The following is a 22,485-nucleotide window of genomic DNA, read 5'->3' as shown; positions in this document are numbered from 1 at the left end:
CCAGCCCTCTGGAACAGCTTGCCAACCGAAATCCGGATGGCCCCCGACCTCCGCACCTTCCGGCGCGAATTAAAAACTTACCTGTTCCAGCAGTCCGGCCTGGCCTGATAGCTCTTATTGGGGTCCCAATTTGTATTTTACTATTGTTTGTTTTTCACTACGGTTCATTCTGTATGCCTATCTTATTCTGTACACCGCCCTGAGTCCCTCGGGAGAAGGGCGGTTTATAAAAACAAATAAATAAATAAATAAAATAAATTACCTACTCTTAATTTGCTCTTGAAGAATTATTGTCTATTCCGCTGGCCACTGAAATTTCTCAGCAGTTTTCAATCAAAGCTAATTTAAAATCAAACCCTTCAAAGTAATTAAAATAAACCCAACAAAAAAGTAAACTACCTAAAATAATTAAAAATAACCATCGCCAATTTAAAAATTTTTTAAAATTTAAAATAAAAATAAAAATAAAGACACTGGGCCCCTCAATTTGGCTGGGGGAGTATTCGAAAGAGCTATCCGTGGTAGTAACAGAAAAGGCCCAATGCCAATCCATTGCCAGAAATTCTCATGGCAACCTTCCCACTCTCTGCAAAAGTGAAAGTTCGTGGAAAAAGGACATTCCCTCAAACGGCTTGAAGGCTTTAAAGGCAATCATTAACACACTGGGTTTTGGCCAGAACCAAACTGGCAGTCTGCGCGGTGCTTTAAAGCCCAGGCATAATATGGCCTCTGTGTTTCTTCCCAGAGACCGACCTGGCTGCTGATCTCTGCACCGGCTGAAGTTTCCAGATTTAGATATAGAGGCAGCCCCACATAAGAGCCCATTACCATTATCAAGCCTGGAGGTTACCAGCACACACATCACAGTTTTAACATCATTTCCTTCCGGAAAGGGACACAGTTGGCATATCAGCTGAAAATGATAAAAGGCATTCCTGGCGGTTGCATCCATCTGGGGAACCAGAGAGAAATTTGGGTCTAGAAGCACCTCCAGACTTGCATACCCTGCTCCTTCTGGGAGAGGAGAATCCCGTTCAGAACAGACCTGCTTACACCTCTCTGGAATTATGGTCCCTTCACAACCAGCATCGCCCTCTTGTTTGGATCCCATTTCAATTTACGTTATCCCTCATCCGGCACGCTATTGAGAGCCCACACCACTGCCTGAAGACGTTACTGGACGTCAGTAACCTATTGGTGGCATCTTATCTCCAAACTTCCTAATAATCTTCTCTAGGAACAACACCAAACACTTCACCTGTACAATTTATTGCAGAATCCCACTGAAGGTATGGTCCTTGCCCTCACGTCACTACACAAAAGAGCCCCAACAGCCTTAATTCCTGTCCTTTCCTTGACAGAACCAGCAGCTGCATAACACCCCTCCTAGGGAAGGAGCCCCGGGTGGTACTTAATTACCATCTAATTAAGCAGGCTGCTGTCCCAAGTGATGGGTGAGGCAGGGAGTGGATGTAGTCTGGGGGGGGGGGGAAATGACGTAGTGTCCTCTGTTTCAGACGATGCTTTGCTGCTAAACTCTGCCTTGCTGTTTGAAACCCACACTCTCTCGTGTATTTTAAACTATCATTTAATGCGACACTCTACAGGTAGTTCTCAGCTTACAAACACAACTAAACCCAGGATGTATGTTGCTAAGTGAGACATTTGGTTAAGGGAGTGTTGTCCCATGTTGACGACTTTTCCCGCCACATTTGTTAGGTGAATCGCTGCAGCTGTTAGATTAGTCAAACGGTGGTCAAGTGAATCTGCCTTCCCCCATTGACTTTGCTTGTCAGGAGGTCGCCCCCCCAAAAAAGGGGGGGTTCCACGTGACCCCGGGGACGCCGACGCCGTCATAAACAGCAACCGGTTGTCAAGCATCCGAATGTAAGACACATGACCGTGGAGATGCTGCAACGGCCGCAAGTGTGAAAAATGGTCGTTAAGTCGCTTTGTTTTTTCAGCGCCACTGTAACTTCAAACAGTCACTAAACAAACTGTTGTAAGTCGAGGACTACCTGCCCTTTTCATATTAGGTTTCCCCCAACTCCTGCCGCCATACGATTGGAGCTTATAACCTGGGTTTTAAAATCCTGGAAGTTTCCCACAGTGACTGAGGTAGTGAGCGTAACGGCTGACCTCGGACAAATTATGACTCTTCTTAATTTGTGGCTCCTTGAAGCCAACTCAGCTGGTCTAATTTCCTAATCAGAAATGGAAAAACAGAAGCTTCCAATCACTCCTCAGGGCCAGGCGAAATAAAAGAGGACAGAGTGTAAACCTAACTATGCTAAGGGTCATTTGTATAACACTGAAGTGATACATAACTGTGGCCAATATTAGTAAACCCACCAAATTATTTAATTACATTGTATGAAACCGATGCCGTTCTTGCCTAGCGCTGTTACTAATTTATCTAAATGGGTGGCAAGATACCTGGCTCCAACCACAAGATCCCCATTGTCTAAGATACAGCAGCACCAGACAGACTGAGCTGGAAGCCTGATAGTTTGGACACAATCTCCTTTTCTCCAGATTCTGAGCGATCGATCTTCACCGGCTGTAACAAAATCTGGAACGAGACAACAAGGCAGGACTGTGTAAAAAGAACTAAACCGAACAGCTGCATTATTGTTCACGCAAAGGTTAACCTGTATTGCGGATGTACGATAATCCCATCTTAATATTTGCTCATTTGAAGCTGCAATTTCCCAGACTGTGCAGAACGATTTACACACCACAACATCTTTATACGATCAGAAGCGTTTGTTCTCTTACAGTTAGATTTGAGGAGTGGGTATAATGGGTTTGAAAGCATGTACCAAATCCCTTCACCTAGCAGAGGAGTGGGGGACCTTGGCTCTTTTGTGACTGGTTGACTTCAACTCCAGAATTCCTGAGTCAGCATGGCTGACTCAGGAATTCTGGGAGTTGAAGCCCACAAAGTCATAAAAGGGCCAAGGTTCCCCATCCCTGACCTAGCAGCAGTTGCTGTGCTATATTGCACACCATACTAGAAGAGGTTCTCTCCACACCAAAGAAAGAGGAACAAAACTCACCAAAATGGAAGCGGCACTGCACAAAAGCTGTTCTTTGGAGCCAAGCTATTAACCTGAACAAATTCAGGGAAAACTACCAAGAAATCTGACAATTAAACCACACCAAGTTTGCTTAGCTAAAAAGAAATGTGTCAGTATTGTATTAGAGGAGAATGAAGTATAACACCCATTATTAGGTCTCTACTCAAATGCCTTCTTAGAGTAACTTTCTCAAATGCCTTATTAGTAACTTTCAAGGAGTTTTAGAATTTTATCAGTCTTTCAAAGAGGAATGAAAGAAGATTGTCAACAGTCTTCTTGGACAGTTTTTATTTATAAATAACTCTAGAGCAGTCCTTGATCTAAGGCAGGGGTGTCAAACTGCCGGCCCGCAGGCTGGACGCATCATCAGGAAACCACGCCGGCAATGGAGAAAAAGCTCCAATACGTCGCGCGACATCATGTGATGTTGCATGTTTGACATGTCTGATCTAAGGTGAATTATTAGCTCAGAAGAGGCAAACGAAAAGACTAAACAAACCCGGACAGCACACTGTGAACATTACTAGGGCTCACATGTTGATTTATGATTATCTATTTATTTGTATTGTAGCACAGCTGGTTGAATAAACCACAATGCCATGGCTCACACATTAAATCATAACCACTTTGCTCACAAACTGCTCAACCAAAATCAAACCACATTATTACTTGGTATTATGTATTCATGCCTCAAACTCTGCTTCTTCAGAGTTTGGGACAGGTGGCCAGGGATGCCTTGGCAGATGGAAGAATTCTTGTTACCTTAAGTAATAAACTTGAACTATTATTCCAAAACAAGGGAAGAAACTGGGATTTTATTTAGTAGTAATTCTATACTACCAGCGACAATTGTCTAGAAAATAAAATAATGATGTTGCCATTTGTAAAAGGAAAAAAAAAGTGGAGAGAGTTATCTTGCAGCCCAAGTCTTACCTTTACTTTGAGGGAAGACAGAAATGCAATATATATAATTGGTGTGGCCATAATAAACTTGAAGACATTCACCAGATATATGCCATCTTCGAATGCTGGCATCATTTGCGCAGGAAAGAAATTCTGTTTCACTTAAAATAGCTAGGCCTCTTACACAGTCTTCGTGTCCTTTGAAAAGAAAGGTTTGATAGATTAGAAATTTATTTCTTTGATGAATTGTTCAAACGTTTATATTCTCCCCACAAAAGAGCCATACCCCCGTGTCCAGCCCTACAAAGAAGACCTGACTCAACCTCTTTTAAATGACAACAAGCAAGGTTTGTAACCAGGTTTACAGTAATTGCCATCCGTGCTCTTGCTTTCCTGGTCTGTGAGATCAGTCTTTCAAATATAGACCCTGCTAATATTCATGATGGGACGTGGTGGCTCAGTGGGTTAGGACGCTGAGCTTGTCGATCAGAAGGTCGGCAGTTTGGCGGGTCAAATCCCGAGTGCCGCGTAGCAGAGTGAGCACCTGTTACACGTCCCAGCTTCTGCCAACCTAGCAGTTCGAAAGCACGTAAAAATGCAAGTAGAAAAATAGGGACCACTCCGGTGGGAAGGTAACAGAGTTCCGTGCGCCTTTGGCGTCTAGTCATGCCGGCCATATGACCACGGAGATGTCCTCGGACAAGCGCTGGCTCTTCGGCTTTGAAACAGAGATGAGCACCGGCCCCTAGAGTCGGAAACGACTAGCACGCATGTGCAGGGGAACCTTTACCTTTTTAATATTTTAATATTTTAATGTTTTTATTGTTGTAAGCCGCCCTGAGTCCTTCGGGAGATAGGGCGGCATATAAGTCCCAAAAATAAATAAATAAATAAATAAATAATATTCATGATATAAAATCAATACTGCTATTCTACCTGAGATTTCTCTGAGGGACTAGAAACCATGTCGGCACATAAGCCATAGTTAAGTGGAGAACCATATAGCAATGTGTTACGCATACTGCATGCATCTATGATGCAACTTAATACATAGAAAAACATTTTCATTGGTACAAAAATTACAACAGTGCTTTCAACCTGGATATTTATATATCCTTTCCATACATAGATTGGAGTCTCTTCATACTCAAATACGTAGCTAACGTCACACTGATGCACGAAAATACCAACAACACTGGACTATTTCTAAAACTTAAAAGAAGGAAGCCTGGCGTTAAGCTCTAAATAGCAACACAACTTTTTATTATGATAAATTAACATAGAAGTATGTATTGCTCCAAAGTTTTCTTGCTTCCTGCCTTCGGCAAGAAAAACTAGTTTGAAAGTTGACAAACAACACATATCAAGAATCAATACTGAAAATCAAGATGTAGACTTCTGTTGTATGGTCCTTATGGGTGGCTCCCTCCTCCAAATAATCCACATTTTTTGATATTTTGGTAGATTCCAAACATTAAGCATATAGCCAAGAAGAAAACATATGCTTCTTAACACGTTAAGAGTTCAATCCAACCCTGATTTCTGTCCAAAATGTGGCAATAATAGAATAATAGAACAAGCCAAAACTGCAGCTGGCATCTCCAACATCAAATCAACAGTCATTAACATTATCGATCACACTTCGAGTTATCGAAGAAAAATAAAACAAATGACTTTGCATAGTAATCTGAGATAGTAAAAGACTATTTTCCTATTATTTAAATCGACTTGTCAACTAGTTTACCAAGGTAGAGCAAATTCAATTACTTCACATGTTGCATAACTAAGGTAATCAATATAAATTTCATCAACTTCCTCCAACTTCTTATAAAAAGCATTACAGCCTTAAGAGACCTTTTTTGCCAGCCACTAGGGAACTTCTAAAACAGCAACAGCTGAACCCAACAGACTAAATAACAAATGACAGAGGTGAATAAACCACCAAAAAGTGTTCTCCAGTAATCAAACTGGTGTTTTTTTTTAAAAAAAAACCCAGTTTTCTTCATCATTCCTTGTCAGAATCCTATTTACCGATTACGCTGATAGGGATATCAATTAAACTGTGTAAGAGACAAATTAAAATTTTAAACTCCACCCTATGGTCTTGTAAAAATGTGAGAATTAATACTTCTCTCACTGCATACTTTTCAACTCTTTTGTTGGCAATCTAACATAGAATGAAAGAGTAATTTTCCTCTTATCTGCCCCAAAATGCAGGATACAAAAATTAGCTCAGAGACAACTGGTGGGTCTCATTGACTCAAGCTTTATACAGGTAGTCCTCCATTTATAACCACAATTGGGATCAGAATTCATGTTGTTAAGCAGGTTAAGTGAGTTGAGCCTGATTTTATGACCCCTTTTTTTGGAGGGGGCACGATTCTTAAGCAAATCACGGTAGTTGTTAAGTGAATCATGTCATTCACTGAATACTGCTTTCCCCCTTGATTTTTGCTTGCTGGAAGCTGGTTGGGAAGGTCACACGTGGGGACCACGTGACCATCGTAAATACATGCCGACCGCCAAGCACCCACATTTTAATCATGTGATTGTGTGGATGCTGCAACCAGCCTAAATGGGAGGACTAGTTGTCTCCTGTTTTTCAGTGCTATGGTAACTTCGAACAGTCCCAGTCGTAAAACGAGGACCACCTGTATCCAAGCTAAATATCCGATTTCAGCATGCCTAACTGGTCGAGTAACTTTCTTCTTATCCATGTTAGCTTTCCCTAAGCATATCCAGATCCCTTCCCAGAAATTCTGCCATCTGGTGGGACCTCGGAAGCAGGCCTGTTCCATGGCTGTCCCTACCAAATGGAAAAAAAAAAACAAACCCATCCTTTTAGCCATTTGGAACGCCATCAAGAACTGGCTTTTTACTCAGGTGATAGGATGGGATGGGACAAGATGGGACGGAATGGGATAAACTAAGCGCAACTGCACCTTGCTGCGAGGCATCCTAAGGAGCTGATTAATGCTTGATTTATCATTATTTTTACTGGTGCTATGAACCAACCAGAGTTGGTTGGTAACATTAACAGCCATGCAAACCTTTTAAATAAATAGGTTTTCTCCAGCATACTTTCATTTCTTTCTTAGACACTTCCCTGTATGATACCAACTGCCTCCCCACCCAACATGAGAAAAGATGATCTTTTTTTTTTAAAAGGAAAGTATTAACTTTTAAGATCTGAGACTTTTCCATAATGGAGCAACATTCATAGGAAACTTTGCTAAGAGCTGGGTGTCTGTGGGGTGCCTGGCCCATTATTTGCACAAAACAGAGACTTCAGAGATGAATAATTGCCATTCTAGTGGCAAAGTCAAATATGGAATATCCTTCCACAATAGTGGAAAGGGCTGGAAATCTTCACATATCTTTAGATTCTAACCATACCTGTTTATTCGTTGACAATAAAAATTTCAAACCTTTTTAAAAATTATTTTTCCCCAAACGTACACACAGACTTCTTCTAAATACAAAACAATTCCCACGTGCCTGTTAGTTTACACTAGCTCTCTGTATTTACAGTAAGCTAGTTATCCCAAGGAGAAATATTTTTCTAGTGCCTGGTGCTTACTTTATCATTTTTCTATTCTCTGTTCCAACTGTGCATTAACAAACAATACATGAATTGCAAATAGGTTTATTCAGGCAGTAGGCTAACTACATTCAATGGAAATGTTATCCTCATATGAAAGGACTCAGAAGTGAATCCTTGGGTTAAACTCACTTAGGTGAGAAGATACTTTGTTAAACTCTAAACTTTCTTAAGATTTCCCCCCCCCCCCCTATAAATCTAACTCAGTGCTATCAATTCACCCATCAAATGGACCCAGTTATTTTCTTGCACATTATTCATTAAATGTAAAAAGCCTTTTTTTGATAACCCAATCAAGATTGTTTACAGTGCAGAGTGTACTGTAAAGTCAAACTGATATGACCAGTAGTCAAAAATCTGAATTGGACGAGTTATTTCCCAAGAACACAGTAAACAAAAGCTGAACCAGTCTAGCAAAATAAAATATTCTAATGCTTGTATCTATTAACAAAACAAAGATTTTGTCCTTTTTGTATCTCAACATTCAGTGTAGGGCAGGGTTAGGCAACCTTGGCTCTTTTATGACTGGTGGACTTCAACTCCCAAAATTCCTGAGCCAGCCATGGCTCAGCTTGGAAACCTCTCCCTTTCCCCTCAGCATGGCTGGCTCAGGAATTCTGGGAGTTGAAGTCCACAAGTCATAAAAGAGCCAAGGTTGCCTATCCCTGGCGCAGGGGAACAGTATCCATTTTTGCATAAAAAAACAAGTTTCTCACAATTTTGTATTTAAAAACTGTACAGGCAATTACCTACCAGTAAATGTTCTCTCGCATCTACCTGCCTTCCACAGTTTAATAGTTTTATCAGCTGAACCAGTCAACATCAAACCTTGTTCAGGTAGTATCTTCACAGCCCAGACTGCTGCAGTGTGGCCCTATAAAAAAAGGATATTTTCTCTGCCAAAGCCTGTCTGTGTTTTCTGAAGCGTGCACATTCCAACACACACACACACACACACACACACACACACATATTATTTATCTGTTGGTTCACTGTCAGCAAAGGAGTTTCCATACCTGTAACGTCATCATGCACTTGTCATTCAACCAGACTTTAGCTGTAGTGTCCCAGGAACCACTAAGTAGGGTGCCAAATTTTCCAGAGGAGAGACTGCAAACTAGAAGAGAAATGAGCAGTGTCAAACTTAGAAAAGTGGTGATATTCTAGCAATCAGGAACAGCTTAGATATAGCTTTTCAGATAACTACTGTAATCTTAAAGATACATCAGAACAAAATCCAATATTCTGATTTTCATACTTATTTCCTTTATGAAGTAGCAATAAAAACTATGCTAAAAAAACAACATCATAGCCAAAGTAAATACCTAAACAAGTAACTTCCTTTCCATACAGCTATTAACACTATGTGTTAGTTTTCCCCGACCTTGTTTTTTTATCACTCTTTCTCTCATTCCTACAAAGTACTGAATTCAAACTGCTTTTCCATCTTCCTTTAACATGTCGCTCTGGATTTTTCTAAGTAGAAATATAAACTTAAAAGTATTTTAATAAACAAAAATATTTAATTTAAAGATGCACTGCATAATGCAAGAATTTATGGTCATGGGCATAATGCAGTTATCAATATAACATTGTTAGTTTAGCCATTCCCTAAATATTTGTCCTATTTACAAGGCTAAACTGACAAATGTAAAATCCTTTATAAAAATATACTAATATAAAATGTTGTACAATAGTACAAATTAATATTGTTTATACATTTATCTTTATTCAAGAGCATCATAAAATGTGACTGGCACATTCATAATTATACTCTGCCAAATTAATCAATTCAGAATATGAATTACATGTGACATACATTTGGATATTTCTCCTAACAAAATATATCTGTATGTAACAGCTGCTAAGATGCCTTTTCACTGGAAATTACACATAAATTGCTTAATTGTATAGTTAAAACAGATTTGTCTTACCTGTGTTTTTATGACCTTTAAGGACATACAGTGGTGTAGACTTGTCCATAGTGAAGATACAAATATTGCTGTCATTACCACCAGTAGCAATTAATCCATGGGGGTAAAAGTCACTTGGAGGGATGACACACACACAAGAAACAAAATTGGAATGGCCGCTCAAGCAGTGTATTTCATGAAATCCTGTGTTTGGACTAAAAATAAAACACCAAATTTACAACCAAAATCAAATAAAACTTCTATACCTTAATATACTAAAGGGATTAGAGAAATCTTTTGAAACATAAAACTAAAATTTAGTATACTTTATTAATGTGTCATAGTTTTGTTTAGTTCCTAAACTAAAATGTATATTTCAGCAAGTAAGATCAGGTTAAAAATCTTTAAACTGTGATCTTTTATTTTCCACAAAACTCTTAAATTTGTGTTGAAAAAACCCAATTCTTGTAAATCATAACACTACAAGCACCTAATTTAAACTTATAAGCTGAAAGATGTTCCTTTTGGTTTCACTTCCTTAGTCAAAATAGTTTTCATTTCTCCAATGGCACAATACTTTCTATTTCTCCAGTGAATGCATCAAATAACTACTACTCAAGCCTTTCATATGTACATCTAGTCCTAATTTGTTTATTACTCTGAAAACCACTATTCTCTAAAAAAATGGACTTAGAAGTTTACAGCAATATATTTAAGCAAATAGTTTGGGAAAATATCTGAGAAGCAAATCTGAGAATAATTTCTAACAATGGATTTATACTGACAATGCATCTATAATTGATTTGTGCTTTACATTGTAAGCCACCTTGAGTCTTCGGAGAAGGGCGGGATATAAATGGGATTTTAAAAAATGCATGTAACACGAGCACTGTATTTTTGTTGTATATTTGTAAGAAATCCTAAGGCAGTCATTATCAATTTCAGAAGACTGGACTTTATATTACAACATATAAAAGTTCCATCTTCCACTGCAAAAGCCAGATTTGGTGCTGCTTCTGGCTGAAATTGAACATACTGGCCATATCAGTCCATTTCTTTTTGGCGTGTTCACAAGAAGACTGAAAACATTGGTTTCCATTTCCATAACGGCAGATAAACCTCTAGGATGCATGTGCTGGGACTAATCTACATATGCACAATGGATGAGCATATACAAAGCTGTTTTTGATTTTTGTTTTTAAAAAAAATTATGGCCTGTTTACGAAGACAGGTAAAGTACAATCCTCCTGATGTCCGGATCTGCAATTCTCAGAAGCACCTACCAATTACTACGCTGGCTAGGTCTGATGAGAACTGTGGTTCACTGGGACCATCAACCTCCGATCCAGTCAAACAGGAAACAGGAGTAATAGGGACAGATTTTCAGCCCAGATCCGCGTGTTGTCCTAACCCAGGGGTAGGCAACCTCGGCTCTTTTATGACTCATGGACTTCAACTCCCAGAATTCCTGAGCCAGCTTGGCTGGCTCAGGAATTCTGGGAGTTGAAGTCCATGAGTCATAAAAAAGCCGAGGTTGCCTACCCCTGTCCTAACCCTCTCAAGAATGAACCGGCTAATTGTTCAACTCCCTTCCGATCCCCCCGCACCCAGTGGATCGAGGAGGAAAGAAAAAAAAGCCCATCAGATCTCATACTGCACGCAATCCCTGCAAGGCAGGCGCCCCCAGCCCCAATACACACACACACACACACACACACACACACACAACTCCCGCCACCCTGTTACTACTAACCTGTTGGGCGCCCAAACACGCGCCGTCCGGTCTCGGGATACGGACACGAACGACCCTGTCGGGAAGAGGCAGCAACTGAGCCCCCGGACGTCCAGCTCGTGCCCAGTCAGGGAGCATCGGAGCCGGTAAACACCTACCGGAGTGGCCATCCCGCCCGCACTCAGCTACACTGACACAGCAACAGCAGCCGCCACCACCGCACCCGCTTCCCTTCCTCTTCCCACCCACTTTCTGCCCCTAACCCCCCCCCGATATGACGTCAGTACCGCGCGCCGGAAAATCCCCCCCCGACGAACCACAATTCTCTGCGGCGAGAAACAGACGAGGACTACATCTCCCGAGATGCCTTAGATCAATAAGGACGGAAGGGGTCCTAGATAGAACCCCCGAGCGGGAGTGGGGTTCCCCCTAAGCTTTCTCTTTGACGGGACCTTGCGTTTATATTCGTTGTTATTAGTCAGTGAGCACCACCATAACGAACACAAAGTAGGATTTTAGACAACGGGGAAGAGTATAGAGCAGGGGTCTTCAAACTCGGCCCTTTTATGACTCATGGACTTCAACTCCCAGAATTCCTCAGCCAGTGCGCCTGACTGAGGAATTCTGGGAGTTGAAGTCCATGAGTCATAAAAGGGCCGAGTTTGAAGACCCATGGTATAGTGCAGGGGTAGGCAACCCCGGCTCTTTTATGACTCATGGACTTCCAACTCCCAGAATTCCTGAGTCAGCATAGCTGACTCAGGAATTCTGGGAGTTGAAGTCCATGAATCATAAAAGAGCCGAGGTTGCCTACCCCTGGTATAGTGTGTGCTGTGGGTTCGGTGGAAGCAGGCAAAGGCAAACCACTTCCGAAATCTTGCAAAACAACAACAACAACAACCCCGCAGGGACTTTATTCAGGCAGTCGCCGGGAGTCCACGCTGACTGGAAGTCCCAAGTTCTTTTGCAACGAATAAACCTTAACTTCCTTTCGCTAGATTTAGGTTTGCTACAACTTCCTTGTGCGATGCATCACTTTTTTTAACATGAGTAGTGAATTTACTTTCAGAGCAATAGCTCTGACAATATAGCAACCACGGCATCATTAGGGTACCAGACGTGCTATAAAAAGAAAAGGACGGTTGTTAAAAAGTGGGGTTGTGTATATGAAGAAATGATCGCATTTGTGTACACAGGAAAAGTGATAATTAAATGAGCAAATATTCTCGTAAATCTATCTACTCTAATATAATATCTAATATTTATCTAATATATATATTATCTAATATATATTTATTATGCTATACCAGGGGTAGGCAACCTTGGCTCTTTTATGACTCGTGGACTTCAACTCCCAGAATTCCTGAGCCAGCCATGGCTCAGCTTGGAAACCTCTCCCTTTCCCCTCAGCATGGCTGGCTCAGGAATTCTGGGAGTTGAAGTCCACGAGTCATAAAAGAGCCAAGGTTGCCTACCCCTGGTATAGTGTGTGCTGTGGGTGCGGTGGAAGCAGGCAAAGGCAAACCACTTCCGAAATCTTGCCAACAACAACAACAACAACAACAACAACCCCGCAGGGACTTTATTCAGGCAGTCGCCGGGAGTCCACGCTGACTGGAAGTCCCAAGTTCTTTTGCAACGAATAAACCTTAACTTCCTTTCGCTAGATTTAGGTTTGCTACAACTTCCTTGTGCGATGCATCACTTTTTTAACATGAGTAGTGAATTTACTTTCAGAGCAATAGCTCTGACAATATAGCAACCACGGCATCATTAGGGTACCAGACGTGCTATAAAAAGAAAAGGATGGTTGTTGTGTACACAGGAAAAGTGATAATTAAATGAGCAAATATTCTCGTGAATCTATCTACTCTAATATAATAACTAATATTTATCTAATATATATATTATCTAATATATATTTATTATGCTATACCGGGGTAGGCAACCTTGGCTCTTTTATGACTCGTGGACTTCAACTCCCAGAATTCCTGAGCCAGCCATGGCTCAGCTTGGAAACCTCAGCATGGCTGGCTCAGGAATTCTGGGAGTTGAAGTCCACGAGACATAAAAGAGCCAAGGTTGCCTACCCCTGTGCAGCTATAGATAATGATAATGATAACTTTATTGTCACTTTGAATGTACACCAATCGGCATACATCAAAATGAAATTTCGTTGCATACAGCTAATGTTATGTTATAATATATGATATTTATAGTATATTTATAGTATATTATTAACTAGAGTCGCCTCCAGACGAGATGGGGGGGCATAAATCTAGTAAAGCAATAAACAAATGTTGTATGAGAGAGAGAGAGAGAGAGAGAGAGAGAGATCTCGCGATAAAATACGTGAAGGGACGCTCGTTGTCCAAGTTCCGGAATGGTGAAAGGAAAACGGCGCTTTAACTGAGCTGCCTCCCGTTGCTATGATACGGGCGCCGCGCGCGTAAAGGAGTTGGCTGGCAGCAACCGCCGCGGCCTTTGCGTTTCGCGCGTGTTGGGCGGCAGGTAAGAGGCCGAAGCTCGCAGCGCGGAGCAAAAGCGGCGTCTTTAGATTCGTCTGGCTGAGCCGCTTCGGCGAGCAGTCGGATTGTCACCGACGCCCCATAGGCTGCCCCCACCTCCAAGTCCGTATCAGCATCGCCCCGATTTTGTGCTCTTTGGCTTTTCTTCGGCACGGCTCTTGAACGGTAATGGAGGGCATAGACTGGTGTGTAATGGAATCAGAGGGTCAAGCCTTGAGGTGAAATGAGGTCCCGTCACGACAAATCGCCTCACTTGTCTGGATAGTTTATTCAACAAACCCCTACCTGAGGTAAGCAACCTCGGCGCTTTTATGACTCGTGGACTTCAACTCCCAGAATTCCTGAGTCAGCGTAGCTGACTCAGGAATTCTGGGAGCTGAAGTCCACGAGTCATAAAAGAGCCGAGGTTGCCTACTCCTGCACTGGGCTTACAAAATGCAAAATGTAGTTCAGGGGTCTTCAAACTTGGCTCTTTTATGACTTGTGGGCTTCAACTCCCAGAATTCCTCAGCCAGGCACACTGGCTGAGGAATTCTGGGAGTTGAACTCCACAAGTGATAAAAGGGCCAAGTTTGGGGACCCCTGATGTAGTTCATAGTTTTCTAGGCAGATTTTGGGGCGTATCCTAAGCCAAATAAGCTCTGCCTGTGTTGCTTTTCTGTCAGTTTAAAAAAAAATGATGGAGAGCACCCAAAGGTCTTTTTGGGTTGCATAGGATATATTCACCAATATTTACTATTAAAAATTAAAATGGATGGAATCGCTACCGCCACCGCTTCTCACAAGTGTCTGATGGGATTTTAATACGGTATTATTTTTCAGCATAAGCTGGCAAATAATTTTGATTACATGGACCTTTGGAAGGCTCTTGGAGGGCCCCCAGGGATCCTCAAACCACACTTTGAGAAACCAAGCTGTGGTGTTTTCTGCATAAGAATGCTAACATACTACAGGTAGTCCTCGACTTACAATTCATTTAGTGACCATTCAAAGTTACAGTGGCACTGAAAAAAGTAACTTATGACCCATGGCATGGGTCCGGATTACCTACGGGAGCACCTACTGCCAGCGTCAACACCCCTCCGTCCTGTGCGCTCCCACAGAGAGGGCCTCCTCAGGGTGCCACCGGTCAGAGAATGCCGGCTGGTGGCCCCCAGGGGGAGAGCATTCTCGGTGGGTGCACCAACCCTTTGGAACAGCTTGCCTGCCGAAATCCGGATGGCCCCCGACCTTCGCACCTTCCGGCGTGACTTAAAAACCTACCTATTCCAGCAAGCCAGCCTGGCCTGATAGATTTTGGGGTTTCATTTGTGTTACTATTGTTTTACTGTATACTTACCTTGCTCTGTACACCGCCCCGAGTCCTTCGGGAGAAGGACGGTATATAAAAACAAATAAATAAATAAAATAAATAAATTGTTTTTCACAGTTAGGACCACCGTAGCATCCCCATGGTCACCTGATCAAAATTCAGATGCTTGGAAACTGACTCATATTTATGACAGCTGTTGTGTCCTGGGGTCATGGGAGCATCTTTTGTAACCTTCTGACAAGCAAAGTCAATGGGGAAGCCAGATTCACTTAACAACCGTGTTACTAACTGAACGGCTGCAATGATTTACTTAACAACTGTGGCAAGAAAATCATAAAATGAGGCAAAACTCCCTTAACCAAGGTGTCATTTAGCAGCATAATGGTGGGGAATGGAAGGATTTAATAATCCACTTAATATATCCAAAAATCCTTCCAGGAAGGGAGGCATGCTGTCAAATTCCCTTCCTGAAAATCTGAGAAATAGCAAACAGTACAGAATAATGCAAACATTTATCAGTATGATAAACCTAAGTGCCAGGAATACTGTAATTATACAATGTGCAAAATAACCACTCATTTGTTCACTTATAATTTTTAAAAATGCTCACTGTTCCTTCTTTAATAGACCATGTTTTGTCATTTAGGTAGCCCCTATGATTTATAATTAAAGGTAAAGGTAAAGGTTCCCCCGCACATGCGTGCTAGTCGTTTCCGACTCTAGGGGCCGGTGCTCATCTCCGTTTCAAAGCCAAAGAGCCAGCACTTGTCCGAGGACGTCTCCGTGGTCATGTGGCCGGCATGACTAGATGCACGGAACGCTGTTACCTTCCCACCGTAGTGGTCCCTATTTTTCTACTTGCATTTTTACGTGCTTTCGAACTGCTAGGTTGGCAGAAGCTGGGACGAGTAACAGGTGCTCACTCTGTTATGCAGCACTCGGGATTCGACCCGCCAAATTGCCGACCTTCTGATCGACAAGCTGCCCCTTTCAGTAATTGCTCTCAATGCAATTGAGACAAGCCATTTCTTTTCCTAAAGATTGCTTCCTTATTGCACATGCACACTTTGTCAAGATTTGTGATTCTAACTTAAAATATGAAGAGCATTTTATTATTTTCTTAAAAATAATTGGTTTATCAGGCAGATCAGAATTATCTATTCCTTAAGGAGGATTTTGGATAAAAAGTTACTGTCTTTTTCTAGAAAGAAAGTTGAAGAAAAGAGCAGAAATGGCTAGTAATCATAAACCTCCTACAGCACGTCCTTCTTCACGAATAGGCCTGGGTGTCAGGCCACCTTCATCCTCCTTACGACCTCCGTCTGCAGCATTACTTGGTGCAGGGGTAAGTTAATATTAATTTATTCAAAAACCAAGGAATCGTAGTTCACCTTTTCCAATTTAGATATATGGCAGGCACTGATATGTTTTGGTAGGCAAATGATATTAAGGCAGTTCTGTGTGTTTATTTGTGTCAAGGAGATTATTTTGAAATATGCTCCCTGTAGCTAATTGTGTGCCAATATCATGGGAATCTTCCTAGCCTGATTAGGTTTAGATGAGATCCAGCTTGACTTTTCTGATGTCACACTTTTCTTTGGCCACCACTATCCCCTTTTTAACTCTAATTGGCATAGTACTCTATTCTGTATACATAAAGGTCTAAAACGGTACCTTAACAATTGTAAGGAATAAATGTGCTTTTTGTCTTTGGTTGGGTGTTATGTGAATCCTGCCAGTATGGTTTGTGAACCAGGGTCTACAAATTATGATATATTCAGTAACCATAGTTTAACAAACAAATGGCTTAGCTTAGTGAGTTAACACACCATCTTGAAGAGGTTCTAGAAGAAATCATTTAATCATATGAGCAGTAGGATCTTAAATTCTTTCCAATTCACTACTTCTTTCTCCATATCATATTGCTAACTATTTCCCACAGTATAAAAGCTAATATACATGTTTTGCATTTACACAATCTCTCCCTTTCTATAACTGCTCTTCCTTTAAACAATCTGTTTCATATATAACATTAGTAGCTATGATTTTTTTAAAATTTCAGTACCTTAACCTATTTATTCATAGATTACAAATCGGAACAAATGTTCTTTGGGAGTGCTATTTTAATTATGTTTTCTCATTGATTTTGATCTCTGTATCAGATTCCCCCAGGTACATCCAGGCCTGGTACACGTGGTGGATCGATAGGAACTGGTGTGGTTTTTTCCTCTCAGATTAAAGTTGCAGACCGTCCAGTGACACAACAAGGACTAAGTGGAATGAAAACAGGAATGAAAGGTATTTTAAAATAGGAATGTACAAGAACATTAACCTTATTTATCTTTTTATTAACATTCAAAGGTTAAAACCATTACAAGGTTAAAAGCAAATGAAAATTAAAAGATTAAATAATTAATACAATGTACAACAATATCTAATCTAATAGGAATATAGATTCCACTCCATTAGATCCAGGTTTTCCATGCAGCAATTGTTATTGGACAGAGGAGAAGTCTGCTAGGTCCAGAAGGCAATGAATGGATCAGATAGTGAATGGTATATATTGAAGTATCCATGCAACAACTTTACTCCAAGAGTGAACTGATAGACATTTGCTTCTGGGTACAATGTAAGGTGCTGGTTGTCGTTGTTATAGCTCTTTGGGATTTGAGGTCTAGGTACTCCTGGAACACATTCTCTCTGTAACATCTGCCCGCTGATTAGATCCAGTGCTTGTTTTGTAAAAGAAAAAGGTGCCAGAACTCACACATGTCATACAACCCACCTTGCCTACCCTACAAGGTTCCATCCAAAAAAGGTGCCAGAACTCTGTTCTGAGCGTTCTATGAGAAAAAAAGCCCTGATTAGATCTAATATGCTAGACTTGCCACATGTTCCCTCAGTAAGAGGCTGCCACTTACAGAGGCCCTATAAACAGACCTTCTTATTTAATACCATTCCTCTGGAAGGGAGCCCATCCCCTTGTTTCATTGTTCCCTTCTGGGAGGCTAGTCTTTTCGTAATTCTTAAGTCACAAGATTGGGTTCTTTCACTAGTATGAATGTTTATACACAACTGCTGATCGATCCCGAGGACAGAATGGGACAATTTGCCCCCGCTGGGTCACCGCCACTGGCTTGCTACCACCAGCTCACCTGGCTGTCTCACCTGAGCAACTCGCTGTGGGATGACTTGCCTCGCAGGAGGAGGAAGAAGAGGGGAAAGCCAGACCCCTGATGGGACACCAGCGCCCCAGTGCAGTTGTCTCACTTGCAGGAAGTTGTCCCGCAGGATGAGTCATCCAGAGTGAGTCACTTAGGGCGAGCCGGCTGGGGTAAGCCAGCAGCAGGTGAGCTGCTGCGGGCCAGCAGTGGGGACCCAACGGCAGTGTATGATGTGTTTAGTTGACCATAACAAAGACTAAAATAATGTATCATTATAATACAGAATAAGCAGTATGTTCAGTGCTAGATTGAGCCTGATAGTCAGAGCAGACCAAATGTATCCAGGGCCTATAGTTTTCTAAATGTGTAGATAATATATTATCATTGAACTTTTAGGGAAAAAATATGCTGCATTTTTTGTCATTAGTGAATAGGTATCTTCTCTATGTGATTGTGTTGTTTTGCAAGAATCGTTTCACTATTTTTAATTAAATAGCTCTTTTTGTCATATCAGAATAATATATTTTTCCCTAGGTCCACAAAGACAAATTATGGATAAATCCTATTACCTTGGAGTGCTGAGGTATGTGGAAGAATTTGTCACTAGTAAGACGGGATAAGATTAGTTCAAATATTGTACAGTTAGTCCATATTTGGAAAAAATATAGTATCAAGCAAGATATGCTTAAGATCTTAATGAGGAGGGTGTAGGGTCATAGTATGTTCTCAGTATTTCATTTCTTTATGAAATAAGAGATTCTTAACTTCCTAGTAGCAACTATACTCTCTTTTCTTTTTTTCTGTATTGTATGCTTTGCTTTCCACTTCCTTCCATTGGCTAAAGCTAGTTCTTTAGCTCATTTTAAGTTGTCATCACTCCCTTACTATATAAGTGTGAGGTGGCCATACTCCACACCTTGCATGCCTTTGAGGCTAAATCAGACTTCTTTCAAGGCATCTTTGTATTTCTTTTCCATGGTTATGTATGCTTATGGTAGGCCAAAACTTTTGATTGAATATAATGAGTCTAATGTGTATGTAACTGGTAAAAAAATGTTGCTTTCAGAATTTGCTTTTCCACAAACCCATAATAGATAAACTATTTTTGGCTCAGATAATACAGTAAGCCTAAGAAAATAAAATAGGCAAAGGCAATGTGGTATGATTAGCCAGCTTTTTTGGTTTTGTTTGCATGTCACATGATCATATGAAACTCCCAAACTTTGTCATAAAATAAGATTGCAGCTAAGCTGGATCTGTTTAACCATAGTTTGGAAAACAATATTTTGTTTTCACATAATCCTAAGTCATTGAGTGAATTCACAGATAGAACAGAAGTGAAGAAACCTACATTTTATCTTCAGAGTATGTATGAATTTGAGTCCTATTTCTTCTATCTGTCCATATGCTCTTGGTAGCATATGGACGGTCTAATTAAACACCCTTAACTATGTCTAATTTAAGAATTTTCATTCTATGATTTTAATGGCAGAATTGATAACTTATAAAACATTCCTTTTTGTAAACAAATCTATGCAAAATCTGTAATAGTCCTTACCCTAGAAAAAACTAGCTGTCCCTAAAATAATACAGTATTGTCAAATTGGTCAGTGATAAACACATCCTCTTGTATATTAAATTAATATTTTAGAACACTCATGTGGAAATTTTAAAAGGCATCTACTAAATATACTATTTTAAAATTAAAATCAGGACTGCAGGTCCTTGAACAAATCCACTTTAGTGCTTGTTCTTCTTAGCCCAGGCATATCAAACTCGCAGCCTCAAGTGACGTCACGCAACGTATCGTGACTTTTTCCCCATTGCCAGCAATGGGATGGGCGCAGTTTCAGCATGACGCATCTGGCCCGCGGGCCGGCAGTTTGACATGCCTGACTTTTCCCTTTATTGTCAAATGAGAAAAAAAGAAGTGTTTGTAGTACATTTGGTTCTCTCAACTTTATATGAAATTTCAGCAGTAACGAAGATTAAAGTATATATGTTAACGTGATCACCTATTTCTTTTCTTATAGAGGCAAAATAAATGAGCTTACCTTAGAAATCAATAAGCTTCAGAAAGAAATTGATATGTATAACCAGGAGAATTCTGTCTATCTGTCCTATGAAAAAAGGTAAGCTAAACTGCTCATCAAAATCTGTAAATACGCTTGTTCTTAATGGATTCCTATTTATGAATAACTTTTGGGTTGGAAGTGTAGAGCTGAGCTTGTTTTAGATTCCATTCATTGCTGGGCTTTGTAATAATCTTGTGTTTTCTTGTGCTCTTAGAGCAGAATCTTTAGCTAGTGAAATCAAAGAATTTCAAGGACAGTTGGCAGACTACAATATGGTATGTTATTGTTTCACAGATAACTTTCAATATTTAGATTGAATTATGCAGTATGAAAATTGGACACAATTTTGAATTGTGTTTGTAAATACCTTTTCAACTATTGTTTCTCTAATATAGTTCAAACCAATGCAGATTTGATAGTAGCTATGCAAACAATATGAGATTACACGAATTAATTAACTTTTCTTGTTGATTTAGTTGGTAGATAAACTTAACACAAATACCGATATGGAGGAAGTAATGAGTGACTATAACCTGGTAAGCATAAGACTAATGTTTCATTTCAGTACAGGTGTTATTTCTTACACATATGGTGATGTTGTCAATGATTTTGTCCTTTTTAATAGTTAAAAGCTCAAAATGACCGTGAAGCTCAGAGCATAGACATTATATTTACAGAAAGACAGAGGTAAGTATCTAAATTCAATTTTTTTAAAAAAAATAATAATAATTGTAGGATGGAATTTTCATGTACATTCAAGTTTGTCCAGTGTTTGCTCTCAATCGTTTGAAGAAGCCTTTCACAACTCACATATTTACCACACTAAAAAACAATAGTACTCACAAGAATTGGCATAAATATTGTAAAGCAGCTCTAATTAAGTATGGTGTAATTCCTCTCATGGAAATTAGTGCTGTCAGTGGCCTCTGAAGGGAGAGGTATAGGGCAGAGCAGATTGACAAAAGCAGTGGTCCATGATCACAACCACATTTTTGTATTATATTGTTGCATGCATTCCTATTTACACAATTTTTAATTTATATTTCCCATTTCTTAAATGCCCATCCCCTCAGAGATTAATTATGTAAATAAATACGGATAACATAGACATCATAAAACCAATGCCATAAATTACCACAGAAATTTAATTCATTCCATTAGAAATCCATCATATCAATAGCTGTTAAATCAGAGCTATAATGTTTTTCTTAATATATTTAGATCACATGAAATTGAATAATGACACAACAACACAGATTGTGTGTATATTTTTGTCCTAAGTATAGGACGACAAAAATGGCGCAATTCTGTACTAATAACAGAAATAGTTTCAGTCTACAATGTGGTGAACATTTATGGATCAATATATTTGTCTTCAATAAATCCGTCATCTTCTGGAACATATGGATGGAATTGTTCAAAAACACCTATAGACTCTTCATTAGGCTCGGATTCTTGTGGGGGGATGCATAATTGAGGTGTGAATGTTTCTTCAAACATCTCAGATTCCTCTTTTTCTTGGAGACGTCTGTGATTATAGCTTTTTAAATAATGGTACCACGTTGGAAACTTGATAGCAGCAATAATCAGTGTTGTAGTGCTGAGGCTAACTGCTAGGACACCCATCAAAAAAGTCCAGCTTTTGCCAGTGGGCTGAATACCTGCATGTTGAAATAAAATATTTGTTTGTACAAATATATACATATATGTCTATATAAATAATAAAATATTGTAATGTATAGTCATCCTCCATAACTGTCTTTTCTTCACAAACTTTCTGAGAAAATGCTTGGTTTCCAGAGGACATTTATTAATGTCTATTGATCGGATTAAGGAAACTGTCCTCTTCCTTAGGAGAAATATAGGGTTTAGGTTATTTAACTATTGACTTTTTAAAGAAAAAGATGCAATAAATGCTGTAAACTTTTAAAGTAATTTTAGGTGAATATCACACTGTGGAATTTCAGCAGAATTAATAAATAGATCAATGAATGATCTTGACTTTCTGTATGGATCTCTAGTACCTGCCTAGGTTATGGTCTAATTTATTCAAAATTAATGGCCCACCTAGTTTGCCCTAGTATAGTGCCAATCCTATAACTTCAACTGGGATCTATTTGACTTTCATGAGAGGAAATTGTTGCCATATCAGACAAGCTGAAATTTTATGCTCAAAA

At 40.0% G+C, this 22,485-nt stretch overlaps 2 protein-coding genes across 2 annotated transcripts in view; one reads left to right on the top strand and one right to left on the bottom strand.

The window, feature by feature from the left end:
- Nucleotides 1-11,471, bottom strand: part of PLAA (phospholipase A2 activating protein) — a 29,140-nt gene extending 17,669 nt beyond the window's left edge. Inside the window, exons 1-6 of the mRNA XM_083353786.1 lie at nt 11,251-11,471; nt 9,519-9,712; nt 8,601-8,701; nt 8,338-8,458; nt 4,014-4,181; nt 2,437-2,572 (exon numbers count right to left, since the gene is read on the bottom strand). Of these exons, the coding sequence (XP_083209912.1) occupies nt 2,437-2,572; nt 4,014-4,181; nt 8,338-8,458; nt 8,601-8,701; nt 9,519-9,712; nt 11,251-11,399 (869 nt within the window). The 5' untranslated portion in view covers nt 11,400-11,471. The remainder of the gene's footprint in view (nt 1-2,436; nt 2,573-4,013; nt 4,182-8,337; nt 8,459-8,600; nt 8,702-9,518; nt 9,713-11,250) is intronic.
- Nucleotides 11,472-13,594: 2,123 nt separating this feature from the next.
- Nucleotides 13,595-22,485, top strand: part of IFT74 (intraflagellar transport 74) — a 45,578-nt gene continuing 36,687 nt past the window's right edge. Inside the window, exons 1-8 of the mRNA XM_083355083.1 lie at nt 13,595-13,740; nt 16,275-16,414; nt 17,232-17,367; nt 18,768-18,816; nt 20,267-20,365; nt 20,523-20,583; nt 20,785-20,844; nt 20,934-20,995. Of these exons, the coding sequence (XP_083211209.1) occupies nt 16,301-16,414; nt 17,232-17,367; nt 18,768-18,816; nt 20,267-20,365; nt 20,523-20,583; nt 20,785-20,844; nt 20,934-20,995 (581 nt within the window). The 5' untranslated portion in view covers nt 13,595-13,740; nt 16,275-16,300. The remainder of the gene's footprint in view (nt 13,741-16,274; nt 16,415-17,231; nt 17,368-18,767; nt 18,817-20,266; nt 20,366-20,522; nt 20,584-20,784; nt 20,845-20,933; nt 20,996-22,485) is intronic.

The sequence above is a fragment of the Vipera ursinii genome, assembly GCF_947247035.1.
Source record: "Vipera ursinii genome assembly, chromosome: 2".
Taxonomy (NCBI): domain Eukaryota; kingdom Metazoa; phylum Chordata; class Lepidosauria; order Squamata; family Viperidae; genus Vipera; species Vipera ursinii.
This window is presented reverse-complemented; position numbering and strand designations above follow the sequence as displayed.